The following is a 17,981-nucleotide window of genomic DNA, read 5'->3' on the forward strand; positions in this document are numbered from 1 at the left end:
AAAATAATAATAATAAATAAAATTTTTGGTATGCATAAACAAACTATACGTTTGGCAACTTCCTCCACCTCCTCTCCTTCCCCACGATTTCCCTTTCCCGCACTCCCAAGGAGCGGGCGGGCTTTGCGCTTGAAGGCGAAAATTAAATGTTGTTGAAGTTGAAAGTTTGTCCTGTCTGTATCGTCCCTTATGTGTCTCCACTTTCTAAATGTTTAAAACTGGAACTCCGCTAGATGTAATGCTATCGGTGGGGACAGGACGCGAAGATTTTAAAAACTTGACGTCACCTATACAAAACTATTTCTCCTTACGAGTCGGTGTTTACCCGGTATTCATCAAACCAAAAAAGTGGCATTATGGCCGCTGAGGTCTTTCTGTAAGGAGTGTCAGCAGGACAATATTATTTCCTTCTTACAATTTTTCTTTTGTGTGTGTCTGTGTGGACGTTGATTTATACTTATTTGTGTTTGTTTTATTTTTTGACCTACTATAAGGTCTAAAGCTTGCGCGTGTTGGAGCCCGGGCGTTAGAAAGAGACGCTCTGCTGTATATCGACTCACCTTGTCAGTGATCATTGGCGACGCGTGTGCGACAAAAAACTTCGCTGTCATTCATGAAAATACAAGAGCAGTGTAAGACCGCCAAAATCGAACGGTGTAGTTTAAAGACGCGACGACTTCTAGCTTCCCCCGTGCTTTATACGCACACCATCAAAATTGTCTCTGATAATCGACAATCCCGGTTGTGACGTCACAGATAAGAACTATGTAGCCGAAACATCTCATCACCAATTCACGGGACGCTATTTTGTTGGCCGTTCGCAGCGCACGCTCGGAACGATGCTCGAGAACAACTTTTTCTGGCATTTCAGGAGAAGCGAACCCCGCCGCGCGTGCACAGCTATGATCGGTGCTCAAAGGTGTGCGAGCGCTCATAGCTTTGGCTTCACCGTTTGCGAGGAATGTAAGTACCAGCGTCAGTACGAACTGTCAGTGGGTCGAATCAAATAGCGCTGCATCACTGTTCACGTAGTGCCAAACAAAGCCACGCCATACCACATCTCTCTACAGTGTTGAAGTTAAGGATGAAACAAAGTGTATCCGATTCGAAGTGGTATTCGTGCACCTCTAATAACAGCCCGTTACTATTATTACCAAAGTATGGCTGGTGGCTGACGCGATCACGGAGCATTATCACTTTCCGCTGTGACGCACCCGCCGATTCGGAGCAGGTCTCTAGTCGGCATAAGAAGCCCCCACAGCGTCCTTCCTTCCTATAATCGGGGTAGAGGCGAATATTACCTTCCTGCTTCCGTCGTCCTTGCTGGTGATCCTTCTTATATATTCCTGGGCCTAAGAGCGAAATAGGAACACGTAGTTTCGCAACAACAGTGCCGCCGTGAGGCGTTTGTTGTCGTTTCCTTGCCTTGGCTACTTCCTGTCGGAAACCCCAGCATGCGACGACCTCAACGAGGGAATGTTATCGTCCGCTACTTTCGCATCGGTGGAGGAAAAAAGAATGTATATGCGTCCGCGCTACGTTCGTCCACGAGCCGTAGTATGGCCATGGCGCCATTTTTTCACTCGGAACTTAATACGCGTTCCTCATCCGCACACTGTAGGGCGTGTCCTTTTACTTCCGCTCCAATCCCTGCACTTCCGCTAATAGGCTCCTCTGCTAAACGCGGACGAATCAAAGCACTTTACACTGCCTACACTGCTCGTCGCGTCCTTTCCGAAGAACGAAAACGAAAAGGAAGAAAATGCAGAAAAAACAGAGAAAGAGTTGATGGGAGAGAAAAAAGCACGAAGGAAGGAAAGGGAGAAACGCTGGCGGTTCACATTTCGAACATGTATACACACAACCAGTGCTGTTGTAATGCTGCCTACATTTTTAAACGCAGAAAGAGGTCGAATCTCCCTTCGGTTACCAATTTCTCGATAAATCAACAAAACAGGAAAAAAAAAAAAAAAGAAAAACCGCATTTCCACGTGGTGAATGATGTTGATTGGGTCGAAGCTCTGGTGGTGCTTGTCTGCTTAGACGCTTAGCCGCAGCATGCCGAGCCTTTCGTTCGTTTTCATCCGTGTCACGCTGCGGTCAAATGCTCAAATGCGTATATAACCACGTTCCATAGCGCATATTCTCTTTCTGACATGAATGAAAACGAACGAAAGGCTCAGCATGCTGGGGCTCAGCGTCTACGCAGACAAGCACCATCAGAGCTTCGCCCCAATCAACATCATTCACCACGTGAAGATGCGATTGTTTTTTTTGTTTTTTTTTGCTCTACACGAGCACGAGAGCATGTGCTCACGTGCTTGTGAGCACGTAAGCTCACAAGCAGGAGCAGGAGCCCCCAACGCCGGATATCGGACGGACAAACGGACATGGCTAGCCCCTAAGGAGCTTCGCCCCTAAAACAAATGGAAATGACCTAACAAGTTCGCTAATAGAAGTAGGAACCACATGAGAAAAACACCGGGAACAATAGGAACAACTTAGTAAATTTGCACGTGCGCTCCTCCTCTTATCAGAAATCCCACAGTGCCAGAGTCATAAGCTTCAGGGGACCTCCTCTCTAGCGTTCACTGTTCATTCTGCAAAAGTGGAAGGAGCTTCAACTTTACTTATAACCTGTCACCGACTATATAGACCGACACTCTGTTTACAAACAAGCCCGCGTTTGCCCACACCAGGTGTGGGCACTGCGCGTGCGCAGAAACTTAATTCGGGAGGAGCGAAGCGCATGCGCAGTGCCGTCGGCAGCGCCACCGCAGCTTCGTGACGTCAGGGCCGCGTGTTGGTCTATACGTTTCCAAGGCTTATCAAGAAGCCGTGATGTATACCTTTTTTACGCTAATGAAACGTTGACTGACTGACTATTAGCAGCGTCAACAATTTTGTGCTACGTTGTCCTGGATATGATAAGTTCTAACGCTGTCTACTTGCGCGAGAACGTGCGAATGAGATGCGAGACGCAAGAAGAAGCCACGTGTTTTCGCAGCAGTGGTTGCCGCCGTGTTCTTCCCAACAGTGGCGCGCGGCACGTGTCTCGAGCATTCCCACAACAATGACATGGCGCCAGTTTTCCCAGGAATGGGGGGCTTTAGTTGTAGTGGGGAGCTGCAGCCCAGTGTAAGCTACGCCAGCCTTGACAACGTAACACAACACAGTTGACGCCGACCCGACTATGTAAGTTTTGAAGTAGTAAGGGAACTTTAGTACTGGAGGATAATCAAATCTGTGCTATAAATGGATCGAAAAAAAAGGGCCCGAGGGGGGGGGGGGGGGGGGGGGGGGGGGACGGGCTTTAATTTTATTGTTACTTGCAAGAGGACAATTTGAACATTTTATCGACAAAAGAGTCCAAGAAGGTATTCATAAAACAATTTCTTAGCTAAAGTTGAAAAACCTTGAAGCCGAAACTCAAGGGTTCTGTAAAGGACGGATCCATATCAGACACGAAATGACAGTGGCACCGCCCATAAACCGATTCTTTTTCTGGAAAGATCCGCGAAGCGGGAGTCCTCCAACGTAGAGAAACGCGGGCAGTGAACTGCAGCAGCAGCCATCCTTACGACACTCGCTGCGTGACCAGTCACCGGGCCGCGCCGCGCACGCTACAGTCTATTTGCGGTCTTCATGTTCCGTGCCGCCTTGGGAACGAAAACCGTCCGCCCTGGAGGAGCGCGCGGACCTTTCGCGAATTATTAAGGCGGCCGATACGGAAAAGGGCAAACACGGCGCGGCTCTCTTCCGCGTTTACAATTACGTCCTCCCCTTTCCAGAGCCTTTCGGAACGCCCTCCCAGACAATGGGCTTGCCTAGTGGGCCTAGATGCCAGAGTGTTTCACTCGTCTCCATTGGGATCAGGTGGTTTATGGGCCGCCCTGCGAACCCGCCGCGCATGCGCAATTGTGACAGATCTGCGCAAGGGACGTCCACCATTAAATTGCAAACGCTCTCCATGGCTTGACTTGCTTCCGCTCTTAAATCTAGGCTCTATTATAGTCTGGCCCTTTGTCTGGTGCAGGGCTGTCGCTGGAGGACTTCATTGTCTAGGGATTACGGTTACAAAGACTGATCTCTGCTATTCTGTCTGCTAGTGCCCAATGCCCATACCTCGAGAATCTGAAACTGTACACGACCCGCCCGCTTCGGCCTGATATCCGCCGTGGCGGAAACTTAATCGCTCGCCTACCGGGGATGTCCGACGCGCCCGGCATTTCCTTCGCATTGTCGGATCGGTAGGCCGGCTACGAAAGGTGATACGAGGGTTTTGTGCAAGGACACAGCCACAAAATGCCATCGTTGAGTGAGGAAGAGTGGGAGTCTATGTGTGTGGAACCATTAAAAACCAATTAGAAAGAAATAAAAAAATCCCAGAAGGCTACACGCATAACGTTTCGTAGGAATCTCCTGTCCACAACCGCTACGCTCCGCAAAGTAGAAGCCGCTTCTGCGCATGCGCGCCGCTAGCCTGTCTGTGGGGTGCCAGACCCCGCAGCGGGTCGCTGATAGGGGTGCTTGTGGGACGGCATATACGATCTGCAGTCGAAAACTCTCCAACGAAAAGATATATATATATATATATATTATATATATATATATATATATATAGGCTAGTCCAATATTTTACACCCCCTGCTCCAGAATATCCTACACAAAGCGCACAAACCTATGCGGTGATGTGATTGGTTCGAGTCATTTTGAAGCAGTCGAAAGTCTATTTTTGAGCAGAAAAACGAACATTTGGAGCATAAGCAAACATCTCGTTTTCATCCATATTACTGCGAATATTATTTTAAGACTCATCTGTTGGCCTGTCCAACTGAAAGACGATGTCTACTTTGCCTCCCCACTTCTGTGGAACCTTTTCTCAGCGTTCATTGCACGGCAAGTTTGATTTCCTCAGACAGTTTCAGCGTCCCTGCAAAGCACGCGCGCTCGTGCTGTGCAAGCACTGTTCAGGGCCACGTGCTTGCGCTTGTAGCCTCGGAGACGCTTTGCAGCAGCTGTGCATAGGCGCCGCCATAACCGACCTTGTTTTTGTTTCCTCTTATTCCGTTTACTTCACTTCATTACCATAGCAGGCCAGGTTATTGCCATTTAGACTCTACTGTGCCCTCCGCATTGGCTTTTGTGGAGGCTCGTCAGCGCTCATTTCGGTGGCTCGCGGTATCTCAGTAAGACAAGATAGGTCAGCAATAGGGGCTGCAATCTGGCGCGTGTGCAAAGCGTCTATAGCTCATTAACAGACTACTTCCACAAATCCGTCACCGCGCGCGTTGCTTTCTGGGAGCCTGTGAACCAGGAGCGGAGTGCGTATGGATTTTGCTGCCCACCGATTCCCATAATGCATACCATGGCATTACGCCGCGATGAGGCGCTTCGAGTTTTGGAATATGTGTATATTGCGCCTAAAAGCACCGTACACGGCGGCAAGACACTGATTGATAAAGGACAGTATATGGGCTGCTGTGAATGGTTCTTTCTCTTTCCTGACCGCGGCCATAGGCCATCGATCACCGATGATCGATAGTTTCCAAGCGCCGTCAAGAAATTAATTTTAGTGCAGAGAATTATGTTCCACAGTCTCGTGGATAGCCGAAGAACTCTGGGTTCGGTTTCACCGTAGGTTTAAGCTTTATCGCAAGCTGGTGGGTTGTCAAACAGTCGTGGGAACGGTGGTTGCACTTGTCTAACATGGCTAACTGCTTGCATCAATCTTCGTAACAAAGATGGCATTATTTACATAATTCAACTGCATTGTGGCATAATTTTTTTAGACCACAAGAGCTCTGGGGACACTTCAAATGATGTTAAAGGCGTTGCTTGACAAATGGTTGTCGGTAAGCATCACAACAATTTCCAAGGGTGCTCTGAGCCCGCGTGCACGTTTTATGTTCCCAACAAGGCGCACAAAATGAAAAGCATTCTGCTGGGGATGTGGGGTGTCCTATTTGTGTTTCACCAGTATAAGCATTCCTTCGTTGAAAAACACGCGTGTTACGGAGACTAACTCTCTGACGAACCGAAAATAGAGTACACTAACTTTCAGAAGTAACAGCCGTGGGTGTGGGGCAGGTTTTTTACATTCAGAATTTTTCTTTTTTGTCGTTTAATCGACATAGCTGTAGAAGTTTCGGCGTTTATACGCTTTCCACACGTAAACAGTATTTTCAAGAAATAAAATTATAAAATCTTTTTCTCCACATTATATTAACATAAAATAACGAATTGGTCAAGTTTGATGCGTCATATTGCTCCATACACAAGTTAGAGAAATAAAAGCGTTTGCGGGGATTCTTTGAAAACTGCTATTTTTTCCCATGGTCAGGAAAGAGTAAAAGTACAGAAAGGAAATGGTATATTTAACTGAAATAATGTCCGAATAGATAAATAATTTTAAGGGAGAAAACATGTTCCCTTCAAGCTCTGAATTTTGTAATAAAAATGAAATTATCGATTTAGATAAGAAACAAAGCGTTTGCCATTTGAGTGAGATCATCAAGGACATTTTTAGAACTCCCATCATCACGCAAATCGGCACGAGATCGTTAAATACATGCCCAAGCTTCCAACCACCACTCTGCAGCTTAGTTTATTTAACCTATCGCCTATACGATCGAACAGAGGGAACCTAAAGACGCTTTGCAGCAGCTGTGCATGGACGCCGCCACAACTGGCCTTCAGTTTTTGTTTCTTATTTCGTTTATTTCACTTCATCTTTACCATAGCAGGCCGGGTTATTGCCACATTAGATTCAACTGCGTCCTTTTCTAAAGCATCGGCCTTTGTAGAGGATCGTCAACTACCGTTTCAGTTGCTCGGCATCTCGGTATGACAAGAGAAGGTCAGCAATAGCGGCTGTAATTTGGCGAGTGTGTAAAGCGTCTATATAGAGGTGATAACAAAACAAACTATTTTACAAAAAATAAAACATCCTTTAAAGAAGTTAATGTAAATGTTCTTGTATTACCCAAATATTCTTGCTAAATCTCGAGAAAAAAAAAAATATATCGTCCGAATATCGCAGCCTATAATAAATACTAGCAGCCGCAGTTGTATTCAGGACTTGTTGTTTCAAGGTAGAGAGGTCACATCATCATTCACAATTATTTTTTTTCTTTTTACTTTCTACATATACCTGACGCTTGCTTGGGTAACGTCATTCTCTGGAGTGACGTTACACTCCGAACATGAGAAATTAATTGTATTGCGGAACACAAGAGTCGTACCACTGTTTCATAGTCATAGAGCGATCGAATCGAATAGTACGGTATTTCAGGCGATGATCAATATTCAGTGATGGAAGTGGTGCGCCGTTTGCGCCAGATTGCGCCGTAAACGGAAGTCTGCTACATCTTGAGCCAAGGTGTCATCTTTTTGCTAAGAATTGCGCCAAAATAGATATAAGCAAAAAAAAAAAAAAGTTTTATTATTTAGAGAAGTAGGAGGGAAACGAAAAGGGTACAAATTTGTATTTCTAGGTCAGAGCACAGTCTAAGGTTCGAACATATACAACTAGGAACACACACACCAAATGCGCAAGTCACGAAACATGCGCAGCGCTCGATTGGTTTAGCTGACAAAAGAACACGTGCAGGAAGATGAACGAATGCCACGATGTCGCACTTTAACGCTGTTTGGTTTTTCCAATTTGCGCCTAAAGCGTCGTCAACCGCTCTGGCCGGTTTATGCGCTGGCGGTTGGTTGCCGACATCGTCTAAAATTCTAGACGATGTCAGCGATGTCAGGAGCTAAAAGCTGCGAGGAAACATTAGAAAATAGTAGGATGGCGGTTACCGTGAGACAGAACCAGGGTCTTGTACTCTTGACGAGACCTCTTGATTATCACGTCTGCCGCGTGCTTCCCTAGGCGCGTCGGGCTTCACCGCTTTGCACCCGAGTGCTAAGAGCAGCAGCTGGCATGGGTGAGCGACTGGGTTAGCGCGATAGGCTTGGAATTCCCCCTCCCCCCCCCCCCCCCCCCCCCCCCCTTCACTATTATTAAAGGTCTACCTTTCTCACTCTTGATTTTAAAAAGCTCCACCGAAAAAGACAGAGAAAAAAAAAAAAAAAACGCGTGTCTATATTGAAGAAATGCGGTAGTCAAGGTATAGTTCCCGTGCAGCTGTCGATCGAAAGAGCAGCGAACTTTGACGTAATTCTGGTTCTTACGCCGCTAAAGAGCAGTGCCACTTTTAAAGCACAAGTGTAGGTTTTTATAATATTCCTGGGTGGTTGTTTTGCAGTTTATAATATTAGTGTCTCGAACTTGGTAGGTTTATGGAACTTGGCAGGGAAAAGCTGACGCCGTTTCAGCGGACGAAACAGTAAACAAGGATAAACAGGGAAAGCGCGCCACGTAGAGAGGAGGAGAGTTGTGAAGGACAAAGGCGAGAGGGAGACGACGTCACGGGGCGGAAGCCAATGAGCGCGCGGGAAACCGGCGTAGAGCGAAAGCAGCGTCAAGCAGCGGATGCCGCTGCTAAACGTGCAAGGCGGGCGAACGAGACAGAGGAGCGGATGCAGCGCCTAGCCCGGCTGGCCAAAATGCGGCACAAAAAGCGGCAAGCCGACGCAGGTCTGCGTGCGACAAACGCTGGGGCGAAGCGGGCTCAGCGAGCCCGCTTTCCCGTAAAAAAATTACATTGGTGGATCCTTAGCGAATACGTTATAGTAAGTTACAGGTGAAGAAGGTAGCGGCAAATTCCCCTCAAAGGAAAACATACATCCCTCCGCCACCTCCGCATCCAATAGCGTCCCATCGTTTCCGTGACGTCGCGGCCAACGCGCGAGGAGGGTCTTGCCTTCCAGTACATATTTGCTTTATCTTTCGACTTTGACTTAGCACTGTGGAAGCCACGAGCGGGATATTAGAGTTTTCCCCCTCCGATGTAAACAAATACGACTTTCGGGGATTAGGTTCCCCTTCCGATGGATACAAAGGCTGATTCCAGGGGCTCAGCTCCTCCTCCGATGAATACAAAGGTCGCTACTTCTCTTCTTTCGACCGCGGAGGGATTTGAAACGGGTGCACCACGCTTGTGGGGGGAGCTTGACTATAGCATAACCCTTGGGAAACGTCACACACGTCCCTTTTTGGGAAACGCCAACGCTGACCCCGTAACGAAGGCAAAAAGAGGCAGCAAAAATTAGAGGAAGTAAAAGAGAAGGCCAGAAGAGAAAACCAAAACAGAAAAATGAAGGAGTCAGCGTTAGCGTTTCCCAAAGGTCATGCTAACTCATTCCCTAAGGATCCACCAATTGATCTTTCTTCAAATACTGAGACATGTTAGCGGATCTGCTCATTTTTGCTGGCATTTTACAGAAATTATATTTACGGGGTAAATAAACTAGCGGGTGGAAAAGTGGGAGGGGAGAGAGGCTTTATCCCAACTGAAGTATTGCACTGATTCATTGTTTATAAATTTTTAGTACTCATTGCAAATAAAAACTACTCTGACTAGAGCCTTATTTCTATAAAAAGAAGGCTCCGAGTTCCTTTTTCGCCCTATTTACTACCATTACAAAATGAAATAATATGCTCCAGCATCAAGGAGGAACCTTCAATCATTATCAAAGATGGAGTCACTTAGCGATGCAATCACTTTTTCATTTCGAAGTGATGTGCTTACAGACGTTGGCATCTGCTCCAAGCCTATATTTTGCCTGCTACAGAACCTGCTACAAAATGTCAAATGCCGCTTCCATCAATGTCAATAGTTTGGAAAATTCGCAAATGCATACCATAACAATCTTACCGGGTAATGGGGACCGAGCGATTATAATTTCTAGGCTAAATATATTTTCTACACTAATTGAATAAACAAAGGGATGCACACAAACGCAGTGATATAGATAAGAATACAGAGAAGCATTAAAATATGAAACCTTTATTTTTGCCTTGTGAGATGATGTACTCATGTTCTTCGTGCCTCACCGGTCTCCTCACAAGTTAACAACAATCTCTGTCCCTGAACTTCACAAAAAATCAAAAGCATTTTCAAATTGCAGTATGTTCATAAAGCCTATGAAAAGAATGTACTCTAGAATAATATAAAAAAAAAAAAATAACACTCTGTACAAAAACTATGGGGACACAATAAAATTATTATTTTTTCAACAACTCTAAAGTGTATCAGTATTGCATTTGATAAACAAAAACCCTAGAAAAAAAAACTGTAGCCCAAAATATAGAACAATTCCATACTTTGAAGTATGCCAGCATGACTCGCAATTTTTAGCAGTGAGCTCACCTTCATGCCACCCATTTTCACGTCTCAACCACATATATTTGGCACTCAAGTTTCGAGGAGTAGAGTAAATGTACTCGGGAGCACACAGTGCCCTTTGTCAACAATACCAAATTTGAAAAAAAGAAATCATATATGTATATATATATAAAAAAAAAAAAGAACTTGAGGCACAATTAGTCAAAACCTAAACTTTGTGTGTCAAAGGCCCAAGTTGTAGAGGCAAGCCACGGTTGCATTGTCCGTACCCAAACAACGAGCAGCTTAAGAAGCCGCTGGCTTGAGCTTTAAGGCAGCTTGAGCTGTAAGGCAGCTTGGAAGACACACCTTTCTCATATCTGTTCGTGTGTATGTTACGCGTTCTGGCACGTGCCACAAAAACTAGCAAAGAATCATCAAACTAAAACTGTCCCAAAGGAAAAAAAAAAAGGAGATGTTCACACCATTAGAACGAGAATGAGTTTAAGTCAAAGCATGAAATCACCAATGTCGGTCAATGAAGTGGAAGCAATCTCTGCTGGGAGTTTTGTACTATGCATTTCCGCTTCGCGGGGGTCACGCCGCGCCCCCATGGCACGGAAGAGAATCTACAACGTGAACCGTGCAGCGTGCCCAAGCCACATCCGGGCTCTGCAATTTAGCGAGGAAACCCAGCAGAACACACTGAGCCTCTTGCCAATGACAATCCTGCCGTGCATGCTGGGAATCGTTCCCCCCAGAAACCAAGCAGCAGTGGCAAACAATACGGAACGTAAGTAAACTCGACGACGCAAGCTCGACGCACGACTTTAGGAAAAATAGACCGTCGCAGATTAAAGAACGAAAACAACAAGAACCTTTGTCGCCCCAGTCTAATGCTAACACTGCGCACATCTTTTCCGTTCTAAGGCGTCGTCTCGACAAGATTGGTACTCGACCACCGGCACAGTTCGGTGGTTCGATGCTCGGAAAGACGCCGGTTCGGATGGAAAAGGGCATGCCGACTCTGTGCCGGCGAAACTCAGCGCACAGCACGTCAGACGCCCGCCTTCGGACGCCGTCTTTAAAGACTAGAGTCGAGACAGTCCTGCACCCGTCCGTCGGCCCCTAGCTTCGTGCCGCCGGGGCTTGTTGTTTCGTGGGGATGCACCAGTCGAGGAAACGGCGCTTGCTCTTCCCCGCCGCAACTTTGTCGAACAAAAGCTCCAATGCTGCAAACGAATCAAAAGTTGGCATCCCAGCCCGTGGTGTCGTCGGGAGGGGGGCCGTCCGTGTCCGGAGGGTACCGGTCAAAGTTGCTCGTGTCTGTCGTGTGTCGAACCTGCACACAAATGCGCACAGCAAGGGGGTCAGCTACGTATGGAAAGACTAGAGCTCGCTCTGAAATGGGGAATCACTGGGTGTACACATGCTGCATGATACTGTTCTGGCTGGTTCGCGCATTTGTCCAAGTGTGGCTGTCTGCGCTGGAACCACTTGAGACTACTTAACACGCAGCACACTAGCATACTAGCGCCACCTGTCGGTTAGCCTTGGAACGCTCCCGATTAGGATTGTGCGAATATTAGAATTTCCAAATAATAATTTTGAATAATTCCCTATTCGATATTCGCTTCGAGCTGAACTGTGCTATTTTCGATTTTTTGGAGCGTTGATCGCGGTGGGTTTGCCTTATCGAGCACGCTTCTTGCCGAGCACCTGCGCGCTGCGGAGAAGCAACACCCGCAGAGCTCGCTTCCGGGGGTGTTGCTTCTCCGCAGTGCACCAGTGCTCGGTAAGAAGCGCGCTCAACAGCGCTTACCCGCTGCAGTCGACACTTCGAGAAGTACAAACATTACAATCGCACGCTTAAAACAAGAAAAAAAAAAACTTTAATGTGTGCGCGCACATTCTGGTGTATAAAAAAAAAAAAAAAAAAAAAAAATTAACAAACAACCTTTGTGAATGGTGATATCTACATTGCAGTAAAATGTTTCAAAAATTAAACTGGGGCTAATATCATGCAGGAGCATACTTTTAGGCAGATATGTCCTGAAAACCTGCATTCATTATTAGCTTAGTGAAAGCTTTATTTTCTTTAGCAATTAAATAAATTAGATTTATCTGCCACATTCATTTGATTTAAATCACTGTAGCTGGAAAATGGAGACTAAGGGTGGCGATGTGGGTTGGTTGGTTCATACTGACGAAAAGGCAAACAGCGCACAGTAAACGGGGATTAAAGGAAGTGCACACAGGACAAGCACTTGTCCTGTGTGCACTTCCTTTAGTCCCCGTTTACCGTGAGCTGTTTACCTTTTCGTCAAAATACTGATTCTTTACCAGTAAATGTATTGTAAACACGGCAGATGAGTGTAAATCTAATGGAATGAGTGTAAATCTAACACATCAATTAGCAACCTTTTGTTGATCCAAACCCTGCCATGCTAAAACAAAGACAGCTTTATTTTTTTAGTTAATGAGAAAAGCTGTATTTGCTTTTTCTTTCTCGTTCTGATATGCTTGCAAAGGCCGCTACGTGACAGAGAAACGAAGTGGAAGGTAGAAGGTGACTTCAACGCTCTAAATTTGTTTAGAAGGGCACTGCTTTTTGCTTGTGTTCAACTTGACATAAATCTTTCTTGCTAGATGTTTCTTTCTTATGTGAATAAAAACAAATGCACGTAGCAAGCATCATATTATGCACAAACAGTAAATATAGGGACATATCAGGAATTTTGCAGGAAATGTTTGATTTAAATTATCATAGCAAAACCAGTGTGATTTATATCCCTGTGCTCTCGTAGCCTCCTCTCACTCAGTTTATGTCCACATAACACTGTCCTAATTATTTGAAGCGTGCGGTGAAAGAATAATGCGTCTAATGTATGCAGATTGGTAGTATTCCAGGGCTTCCCGACAGATGACACTAGTGCACATTCTCATTGTCAGTGGTCACAGGCGGTTGAAACACAGTTGATTACACTCGGATAAAAATGTGTGAACGACCGGGCCTTTGGTGCAAGTACAACTTCGGCTCTTCTTTGCATTTTCCTTTTCTAAAGGGCATTGGCAGGCACCAAGTTTTATCACTTAAGTCAGTGCTTCAAATGAGCATTTTCCACCATGCTACACAGTAGACCTAACAACTCTTTCGTTCTATAAAAAAAAAAAAAAAAAAAAAAGTCAGCTATTGTTTGTTTGTTATAGCAGTGTCGCATTGCATACAGTAGAACCTCCACAATTCAACGTCAGTTTATCCGAAATCCCAGATAATTAGAAAAATTTATATGGTCCTGTAATTTCTCGCGCAAACATGACTGGATAATACGAGTGCCCTGCCCACACGCCTACCTGGTTAATGTGCCACTTAGGTCTTCCCAGTTTGCTTTGTGTTTGCTAGAAGCACAAGTTGGCATACCAATTCAGCAACAAAAACAAACACGGCGCACGCCTTCGTTATTTTGTGCCCAGCCTGCTGGTCCTTGGTCTTTTTGGGCTTGGGCACAGTTTACGGTTTCTGTTCGACTCGAGTCCTTTTCACGCCGTGCCAGTGTGGTGTTGGGACTGCACAGTTTTCCTCATGAATTGGATAATCCCGCGTGTGGGTTGAAAGCAAGACGGTCTCCACCCGAGCATCCATTCTCTCAGAACGTAGTAACCGCAGACCTTAAGGTCAGAGAATGGTTCTGAATAGAAGAATGAAGGATATAACAGACCAATGCTTTCTTTTGTTAACATGTAAATACAAGTTTGTTTCCACTCAAAAAAAAAAAAATTGCAAGTTCAGTAAACACTCATTCTTCCAGAATGATGTTACCACGAGCAGAAGGATCGAAAAACGTTTGTGACAAAGCAAAACAAAAACAAAAAAAAACAAAAAAATCTAAGAGAGGGGGAAAGGGGTCTTCCCCTATCTCTTAGATATTTCACACACTTCTACACTCGGCGACAAGTAAAGAGTTCAGGGAAAGCTCCTCCCACCTCTCTCCCACTTTAACAGATTGAACGCTGGGGAGAAGGCGACCTCCTCTATCCAGCGCTCGCTCTACTAAAGTGCAAAGGGGTGGGAGGGGCTACCCTTGAACTTTTAACCTGTCGCCGAGAATAGCAAACAGCGGGGAAACAGCGGGGAAACAGTGGGGAACCTCTCCCCCCCCCCCCCCCCCCCCCCCCCCCCCCATCTCCCAAATGCTTCCCATGCCCCTGGCACTAACAAGTGAGACAAGAAGTCTACATATATCCAACCTAATGTGCACAATAAATGCAGGTCGGGTTTGAAAGCAGCACAATGGCGACATACCTGCGGAATAATGGGCGGTTTCAGCGTCCTGGTGTGGAGGCCTTCCCAGTTGAAGCCATCAAACCACCTGTCGTACGACCACAACTGGTAAATTACTCGGCACTTTGGATGACGCACCGGCAACAACGTCGTTCGACGAATGGGAAGCGAACCAGCCTGCTTACTTGTGCTTCATGATGTCTCTGATACCTCCCTTGCCATAACCTAGCCTCTCGTTTGGGTTGTCTCTGAAAGCACAGATGGTTCGGATTAACTACGTTGAAAGTGCTAAAATGAACGACGAGCGCACACGTGTTAGCACTTCAACTTTAGTGCAATCTGCTGGCAGCTATCGACATGAAAAGGACAAGAATGGCAGGGAGATCGTTCCCTGCCTCCAATGCAAGCTTCCTGTTTCAATAAGGATTCAGCATCTTGCGAGCCTCAAGCATGCACATGCAGCCCAAGTTTGACAGAAGGGAACAAGTGCACGCTGGAGGCTGGGCATGCGAAAGAGACACCCTGTCCTTCACATCCAGTCACTAACTATACACAAGGCGTTTTATCTTTATTTACTTTATTTTATTTGGACATACTGCGACCTTAATTGAGGCCATTCCAGGACTGGTAAACAGTGGTTAGAATAAATCAATATATTGAACAAAAGCAAAACCCTAGAAATATTGATTTCACAGCCACAGATCGAGGCAAGGTAGGTTTACCCATTTCTAATATAAAGTCATCATAGGAAAGCATGCATGTAGAGCCATTAACACTCTTCCATAACTCAACAGAGCTAGGAAAAGAAAATTTTTGTTGGAACAACCGATATGAGATTGGGAATTGAAACAAAGTTTGAAGGGTGGAACCGTCTGGTGCGAGTGACATCTGTGAAATTAATACAGTTTATGCACTGGATGCCACAATCCCCACTGATAATTTTATAAACATTTTGGGCTGCTCGACAGTCCGCCTGAAAGACAAGGGTTCAATTCCCAACACTATCATAGCAAACGATGGTGAGAAATGTTACCTGTACTTATTGTAAATAAACCTAACTGCTGTAGACTGAATTGAATCGAGAGGATTAATGTCCTTCTTTTAGATATGGGTCCCAGACAATGGATCCATACTCCAGAATTGTCCGAACGAAGCTTTAAAAGCGGTTTGCCATAGCCAAACACAAAAAATGACTTTGGAAACCTCATGAGTCAAAGCTTATTTCCATCTGTCATTCTTTGCTCCAGTCAAAGAAGCGCACAAAGGATTCATTAAGTAGGAGTTGATCGTTTAATGAAATAACATATATGTACAGAACGCAATCGTCGGCATGAAAACAAATTTTAACCGGCATGTTTTCTACACTGTCATTAATATAAAAAAAAAAAATAAAGAAGATCCTAACACAAACCCCTGCGGTACACCAGAATCAACCGAGGCTTCCCAAAAAGAAGCATTCCCAAACGAAACTAAATTGTGACCTGTCTTCTAAATACCCTGTAATCCAGTCGATTAAAAGTGGATTTTTCAGTATAACTTTCAGCTTCAGAAGTACTGTAGTTTAGGATGCGAGACTTTATCGAATGCCTTCGAATAATCTCTGAAGATAGCATCAACCTGACCTCTTTTATTCAGCAGATTTATTAGAAAAAAGCCACAAAAGTTAGACTAATTCAAACTGAGCAGGTGAGTTATATGGCCAGGGGGACATGATATAGAGGGCTAATCGTTACAATTAGTCGGATAATTAACTGATATTTGTTCTTTATGCCTATATTTAGTTAGTTAAATTAAATATATGGTTCCAATTATAAGCTTGCTAAGCATCATCGAAAACCACTAAGTATGCATTTCTTTAGAAAAACCTTGAGCTCATGGGAAGCGCAGTAGCGCACTGAAGTTGCCATTCGGGCAACAGGCAGAGGGGTGGCGGTGAGAAAACATGGATGATAAGGGACGAAAAACCCCAACGGGAGCATTGTTGCACCGGTAGCCTAGTTCCCGCAGCACGAGTGATAACTTTAGTGCTCTGCCATGTTTTTCGGACGGTCTAAGTTTTTCTAAAATTGACTGATTTAGTGGTTTTCAATGATGCTAAGCAAGTTTCTCATTGGAAACATATCATCATCATCATCATTTATTATTCTTTGAAGGCCCAGGGGCCATTATACAGGGGAGTGAACACTTCAAAACCAAACAAATAACACAACTATTTATCAACAAAAACACGCTGCAATCTAGTTATAGGTTAGAAAAAAATAAGCCAATGGCTGCAGAAAATTTCTTAGTGTCAGATAAGGAAACAATTACGTCAGGCAGTGAGTTCCAGTCGTCAATGGCCAATGGTAAAGTAGACATTTGGTGAGTGACGGTTGACAATGAAATTGGACGGAGTTTACAAGAATGGTTAAGACGAGGGAAAATGCGGTAAGGAGGGGATAACAAACTTTGTCTGCGATGACTGTTATAATAAAAGATCCGATGAAGAAAAGAAACACGAGACATCCTGCGGCGGTGAGAAAGAGTGTCAAGGTTAGCTGATTGGCGAAGTCCTGATATGCTTGCGTAAGGGGAATAGTCGGAATAAATAAAACGGAGGGCTCTGCTTTGAACGGATTCCAGGTTGTTAGCTAGGTATGACTGCCACGGTGACCATATGGAAGAAGCGAATTCTAGTTTAGTTCTGACCAAGGTAGTATAAGCTAGTTGTTTTACTGGGGATGTAGCTTGCTGAGGTTACGGTGAAGAAATCCGAGAGTGCGGTTAGCATCGGGGATGACAGATGTTATGCGAGTGGTCCATGACAGGTCAGATGTCAGATGAATTCCTATATATTTATACGATGAACAAGCAGTTACTGGGATGCTAGAAAGGTGGTAAGAGGAGGATAGAACATGTGAATTGCGGGAAAAAGATAGCGATTTACATTTATTATAGTTTAAAGCTATTTGCCATTTATGACACCACTGAATTATAAGTTGGAGATCGTTCTGCAAGATTAGTTGACCGTGGCATGAATGAATCAGTCTATAGATGAGACAGTCATCGGCGAACAAACATATTTCAGAAGTGATGCCATGGTGGAGGTCATTAATGTAGATTAAAAAAGGAAGGGGGCCGAGAACGGTTCCTTGAGGGACGCCAGACGTTACTGTGCTTGTGGTAGATTTTATGTTGTTAACAGAAGTGTACTGAGTGTGATTAGTGAGGAATACAGAAATACAATTGACTACAAAGGGGTGAAGATTAATATCTCTTAGTTTCTTTAAAAGTCGTTGATGGGGGACCTTGTCGAGTGCTTTGGAGAAGTTAATGAAGATGGCGTCAGTTTGAACATTGGAATCGAAATTTGAGTAAACGTCAGTTAGAAATGCTGTTAGCTGAATTTCGCACGAGTATGACTTGCGTAATTTGTGCTGGTGCTTGAAAAGGAGGTTATGAGAGTCAAGAAAGTTTATTATGTTAGAATAGAGAAT

At 44.9% G+C, this 17,981-nt stretch overlaps 1 protein-coding gene across 1 annotated transcript in view; it reads right to left on the reverse strand.

The window, feature by feature from the left end:
* Nucleotides 1-9,889: 9,889 nt before the first annotated feature.
* The window catches only part of LOC8039166 (cGMP-dependent protein kinase 1), a 121,101-nt gene continuing 113,009 nt past the window's right edge, over nucleotides 9,890-17,981 (reverse strand). The window contains exons 16-18 of the mRNA XM_029992868.4: nucleotides 14,691-14,753; nucleotides 14,527-14,593; nucleotides 9,890-11,565 (exon numbers count right to left, since the gene is read on the reverse strand). Coding sequence (XP_029848728.2) covers nucleotides 11,467-11,565; nucleotides 14,527-14,593; nucleotides 14,691-14,753 — 229 coding nt within the window. The 3' untranslated portion in view covers nucleotides 9,890-11,466. The remainder of the gene's footprint in view (nucleotides 11,566-14,526; nucleotides 14,594-14,690; nucleotides 14,754-17,981) is intronic.

The sequence above is a fragment of the Ixodes scapularis genome, unplaced genomic scaffold (assembly GCF_016920785.2).
Source record: "Ixodes scapularis isolate PalLabHiFi unplaced genomic scaffold, ASM1692078v2 PGA_scaffold3__209_contigs__length_174095766, whole genome shotgun sequence".
NCBI classification, from domain to species: domain Eukaryota; kingdom Metazoa; phylum Arthropoda; class Arachnida; order Ixodida; family Ixodidae; genus Ixodes; species Ixodes scapularis.